Source organism: Pyxicephalus adspersus, chromosome 5, assembly GCF_032062135.1.
Source record: "Pyxicephalus adspersus chromosome 5, UCB_Pads_2.0, whole genome shotgun sequence".
NCBI lineage: Eukaryota > Metazoa > Chordata > Amphibia > Anura > Pyxicephalidae > Pyxicephalus > Pyxicephalus adspersus.
The window spans coordinates 124,934,479-124,940,854 of NC_092862.1; the positions used below are offsets into that span (position 1 = coordinate 124,934,479).

The window sequence follows — 6,376 nt, forward strand, 5'->3', positions numbered from 1 at the left end:
TGGCAGTGAGGAGGCGAGTGTACGAGCACACTCGAGTCCGGACCGCGGTAAACCGCGCTCGCTGGTACTTTCGCGCTTCCAGCGAGCGCGGATTTTATTGATGAATCAGGGGCATTGAATTAAAGAAAAGAAAATGAACCAACTGTTGTACTGTAATCAGCTACCCCCCAAGTTTTCCGGGGCACCAGGGGTAGGATAACCATTCACTAGATTTTACTAGCTAGTGCTCATTATTATGGCTATTGTTCCCACTCCCTCTCTCTTTTGTACAGCTCATCTACTGCAAACTAGCCAGGGCTGAGGGTTCAAAGAACATTTTCACAATGATTATGCTTTACAAAGAAGAAGGCAGATGAAGAGGAAAATACATATTGACATTTTAAATTTAGAAACCAAGTTTCTTTAAAACTTACAGAAGCCAGAGACAGCCCAAAGCTTGTGGACTGGTGCTTCATCTGGATTTCCAATTTGTGCAAAAGTGCTTCAATCCTTTCAGACTCAAACCCCTTCCTAAAAAACAAAAAATGTTTTTAGTTGACCAGAGCAAACAATTGGGAGTCCCTATATTTCCATTTTTCAATGTACTTTTCATTATATTACTATTTGTCCGATTATTACTTTACATATATTGAAGGTCCTTGAAAGTCCACTCACACATAAATAAGACTAAAAGGAGCTCACCAAAGAAAAAAACCTGCTCACCACTACGGGTGCAGCATACACTACTAGTGCGCATGTTTGTAAAAGAAGGGCTAATGCCTCAATAATATGCTGTGGCCCTCAAAAAAAATACAGTCTGTTCTGGATCTCTAAGTATAAAAACACTCTTCAGTTTTCTCATAAAGTAGATAGTAAAACTCAACATAATAACACAATAAAGTCTGCCTGTCTTCTGTTTAATAGTGCATTTCAATGAAATAAATACATAGAACAATTCCCCAAAGTAATAATTTTTGTATTCTGTGGTCTTTATCCACCTTGACTATTTGCTAAAGTTATATTACTAAATGCCAAAATAAGATCTTACACTTACTGTACAACCTCCTCAATGGTTTTAGAGATGATTTCTTTCACAGTGTTTACATCTTCTTTAGCTATTCCTTGTAATCCAATGCTGAAATATGTATCTCTAGTACAATTGGTGAATCTGAAATCAACAAAAGGAGGAAGACATTACATTTGACACCTAAACTATTTACACTAAAAAAAAAATAACAATAATATTGCTTACCCAGAATCTGGTGAGAAATCTGTCCCAAGCTTGGCTTCTAGTAAAGCTTTGTAAAAGGGCGAATTTGGTCCATCAACCAGCAGAGAAGACAGAAGACTCAAAGTAAAAACTTCAAAAGGGTCAGTAATTCTATTGCATAAAAGAAAATCATTTTATAGGTTCAGATTTTGTTTTTTACACAACCATAGGCAACATATCATTATAAAAAAAATGGTATTCAGCTCACAATCCATTCCAAAAATATTTAAATACAAGAGAAGGAAAAATATTACAGTAGTTTAAGAAAGGGAATCCCATATACAGAAAAAAAAAACTATTTATATACACACATGGACGGTTAAAGTTGATCTCCAGGTTCTCACTAAGACTACATACACACGTAGCAGACATACACGCCAGATGATTCTCCTCTGATAATCACCTCAGGGCTGATATCATACGAGGATCTGGCGTGTGTACAGCACTCATCGTCAATCCTGGCAGATCCACAAACAATCATAAAAAACTGAAGGGGAAAGAGCCCAGCGGGGTGTAGTTTTCCCATTCCCCATGTACAGCGCTCATTAATCTATCGTAAAGTCTTTTGACGTTGGAAAGTATCGTGAAAGTTCTTTTCCAACGACAATTTTTGCACATGTGTATGCAGCCTTACGTTCCTTTCATAAAAAAATAAAAATAAAAAATCAAGCACAGCAGCTAGGACCCTGCTAGTGGATTTTCCTCTTATTTAAAGAAGTTAAATGGACACATTTACACATACCCAAATGTACCTATTTTTACAAATCATGCTGTCTGTGGTTGGGTAATTAGTATGCACATTTTAGTTTTTAAAGTTAAACTACACACAAACAGCTATAACACATATGAAATAAATACATGTTAAACATTTTACTTTACTGTATTTTTTTAAATAACAGACACACAGCACACCTCTTTCTGCTGGCAGAAGAAGACCTGATGTTTTCCTTTTGCAGTTTAGTAATATAATCAGGTCTTGTCACACCCAAAGCCTGTGACAGTGGCCCTGATTTATTAACGCTCTCCAAGACTGGAGAGGTTAGATTTTCATCAGTGAAGCTGGGTGATCCAGAAAACCTGGAATGGATTTCTTCAATGTAATTTCCGATTTGCTAGCAAATGTTTTGAATCCTAGATCCAGATCCATTTCAGGTTTGCTGGATCACCCAGCTTCACTGATGAAAATATAACCTCTACAGTATTGGGCAGTTTTAATAAAACAGGCCCAATGTTAGGAGAAGCAGACCTATGAGCTTTTAGCTCTACAGCTCTGCTCTTTCCTTGTAAGCGCATAAACACTGGAATAAAACTGACTGGTTCCTTGTGCTGCTTTACACTCCCCCTTTGCAGGAACTGCCAGTCTAATTCAGGTGCTTACATTATTATACCACTAAATTATGTATAATTCAGTCTGAAGTTCAATTTTCCCATATTTCCCATATTGATTACAACAGTTTTTATTTTGGATACGTACTCTGAAGTGAGAAAGGTAATGCTGACCATCGTTTGTTTGGCTGGATCTGAAGCAAAGGAGTCTACACCACAGGTGATGTGATATTCTTTCTGTGAAGGACAGGACATTTTTAATATTCTGTATTCAAGCAATGAATACCCATGTGGAATTAAATTAGGTGAATAACTAATATCACAGACACAACCCATCCTTCCTTGTAGTTGTCGTTAGTCCAATGTGTAGTTAGTCCAAGGCCCTTAAGCAACATAATACAGAATACTACTGTTCAGTAAATATATGATCACAAAAATACGATCTTTGGAATAAAACATTTTTACAATAGTGGTTCTTAAACACCAACCGTTGCATCCCAGTGCTTCTGTGCAGGAACTTCCGTGTGTGGATCTATGCGTCCAAACTTGACCAAGGCATCTTCATGGATTTGTTTTAAATGCTGCTCCAAGGGAAAGTTACCATAAGTAAAGAACCTGGAAGGGGAACATACATCAATTACAGGGATTGTGCTTTAATAATTCTGAGAAAAGAATGTGAAAACAACCAATAAGATTATACAAATATACCTGTTACCAGTCCTTTTTGGTCATAATATACAGTAAATGTAGGAAAATCATTCTCTAGTAAAATGTGTGGGGATCTCCAAATTAACTGAAAAACATGATTTTTTTTTTTAACCCAGAATTTTTCTCCTAAGTGAAGAAGGTTTTGAATTTCTATCAGGTTTTGGCCATTAGTAGCTCAACTGGGGGGGATTTCTTTCACTGCCTGTCATTTTGAGACTCCTCCGTCAGCAGGAAAAGGACAAAGCTTTAAAACCTAGGTTTTATTCATTGTAGTCGGTAAGAAAAAAACAATTTTTTTGCAAGGTGAGTTGTAAAGGAGCTACTGAAATAAATAAATAGAACCCATTTACTTTCATGTCTGACAAGAACCATTGTGCAACTTAATTGCACAATGAGGAAAATCCTACTGAAAGCTCAAATAATTACCAGTGGAGAATGTTTTATAATTTTAATATTTAATGCTCTATAAATGGACCCCACCAAATAGTTGGGAGTATTTCTAAAATTATAATGGGGGTCAACATATGCTTTGATCCTGATTATAGATGAAAGCAGCTTGTTGCAAATTTCAAATCACTTACTGTTTCTCCCTGTATGTATGTAGAAGTGTTATTATTTATTCTGTATTTATAAAGCAACAACATATTACACATCACTGTACATATTTATGTTTATAAATGTAAGTAAAAATTGCTGTAGTAATCTTCTATAGCAAAACTGGAAACCCCTTCATGGGACTTGTATCCATATTTCCTCTCTTTTCAGCATTTCATTTGCTTTCAGTGTTTAACCCCTACATAGAAAAATACTTGGATTGAGAAGTAAAATAGATAATAAAAATCCTAGAGGGGTACCCACATATTATAAAGAACCAGTCATAATAAACTCATGGAGGGGAGGAAGTTCAACAGACATAAATAAAGCTGCCAAAATAGATGTTTGATCTGGCAGAGACATGAAATGTTAGAAGTTATTTGGAACAATCACTGCCACATATTATAAGTCACCGAATAAATAATTGCTAGTGACTTAGCAAGTGCAACCTTTTCTATAGTATTGTATTAATGAGTACATGAGTATATGCAAGTGTTGAAATCTGAAAGAAAAATACCTATAAAGACAATCTATTTGAATACAACAGTAGCAATTAGTGAGCCTTTATAGTTTTAGCATTTCAAAAAGGGAGTAAGGAATGGTATAAACACATTTCTTTAAGGACAGAATATGTTTACAAAAAATATTTTTGTCAACTGTTTTTTTTTTTTTTGTCTGTTGGGAGTATGCATTGAGTGCCAGTCTCCAGGGGCCAACCATTGCCATCAGGTGATCAGTGAACAATCAATTATATTGACGATTTTATGTTCACAGGCAGCAGCAGATACAGGCTAATGGAATATTATATCATATTACATCGCAGAAACATGGGAATTCCTTAAAAATTAAATGACTGTTTGCAGGACTAGGGGATAGCTATGGCATGAGAGAAGCTTTGCATCTGAAAAAAGAAAGGTAACAAGAGATGAACTAACAATGGTTAAGGACAACAGGCTTCTGGTACTGTACCTGGCATTGCTTGGGTGGTAGTGAGTTGCATGGAAGTGTTTGAGCTGTTCCCATGTAAGTTCTGGAATGTCTAGTGGTTCTCCTCCGGACACAACTGAGTATGTATGGTCAGGGAGAAGTTTGTTCTGTAGATGCTGTGCATAAACTCTTTCATTATCGGTCTAAAAGAAAGATTATGAGAAAATCATATCACAAGTTACAATTATTATAGAACTTCACTTTTATGCCGTCTAGGGAAGATATCTACTGTAAGCTAGTACTGTAATTACACATTGATGGGTAAAAAGAAGTCATTAAGAAATAAATCGCCCCTATTGTGTGTTACTTCCCCCACCTCCTAGATTGTAAGCTCTTCTGGCAGGGTCCTCTCCTCCTCCTGTGTAACTGTCTGTATCTGTTTGTCATTTGCAACCCCTATTTAACGTACAGCGCTGCGTAATTTAGTGGTGCTATATAAATCCTATTTATTATTAATTAAGAAAAGCAGATGTCTTGCAAAACAAAATAAACCACAATGTTTTCTTGTTCACAGCTGTTTCTGCCATGAAAATCCAGTAACCCCTATAATTGTGTATAATTGTGGCTGCTTTTGACAGCCCATCAATACTTTGTACTAAACTTTGTAATCTCCGCTCCCTTATTATGCACCATTTTTCTATTCCTACCTTTCTACTATGACCCAATTGTTCAATGTCCGTTTGTTTTGACTCGGATTCCTAGCACCTTGTGTTTTGTAAAGAGTTTAATCACTAGTATTTGGTATTAGTGTAAGCATTGTAGTAATAATTTCGCCTCAACAGTTGTCTGATGACAGCAAGGCAAGTACTGAAAGGTGCCAGGTGGTGTGCCGGGCTAAAAGGGGCTGGTGAGAACACTAGTGCCTAAAGACTAGAACTTTGAATTCTCTCCTCACATCAATACTTCAAAGATACATTTCTAAAACAGACATTACAGAAAAAGAGAAGACTTACAAAAGCCCCTTTCATTTCATTAAAGACAATGCCTTTGAACACCAATGGAGAACTAGACTCATTGGGGTTTTCATGTTCTAATCTCCATCCTTCTTGCCTGTAATAATCAAAATGAAAATTTAGTAAAACAATGATCATTGTATACAGCACAGCATAAAATTACTTTGGTAAGCAAAAAATTACCAAAAGTCCAGTTCCCTAAGATACGGAAAAAACACAGCATCTAAATAGACAGACAGAAGATTCTGGAAGTCCTTGGGGTTTTGGGAAGAAAATGGGTACATGGTGTAGTCACTTGCTGAAAAACAAAAATAAAATACAACAGAATGATTAAAAGTAGACCGGCCTGATTTGAATATATATATATATATATATATATATTTTTTTTAAATGGTCTATATAGTCCACCAGTCTAGCATTTTCTTTCATCTATACCAAACCCTGCTGTTCTCTTTCAGACTCGTCACCTTTATTTTTTTGCCAGTGGTAGCCAGCTACTTCTTCCCATTCTATTCATGCTTGGCCAGGTGTTTTAGTGTCTGCTGCTTTGCTTGCCACC

The 6,376-nt window shown here is 36.2% G+C and overlaps 1 protein-coding gene across 1 annotated transcript in view; it reads right to left on the reverse strand.

The window, feature by feature from the left end:
* Positions 1-6,376, reverse strand: part of PITRM1 (pitrilysin metallopeptidase 1) — a gene marked incomplete in the record, with an annotated part of 43,572 nt that overhangs the window by 16,344 nt on the left and 20,852 nt on the right. The window contains 8 exon segments of the mRNA XM_072412631.1: positions 414-510; positions 1,034-1,147; positions 1,232-1,360; positions 2,724-2,812; positions 3,064-3,190; positions 4,847-5,007; positions 5,818-5,914; positions 6,001-6,115. Of these exon segments, the coding sequence (XP_072268732.1) occupies positions 414-510; positions 1,034-1,147; positions 1,232-1,360; positions 2,724-2,812; positions 3,064-3,190; positions 4,847-5,007; positions 5,818-5,914; positions 6,001-6,115 (929 nt within the window).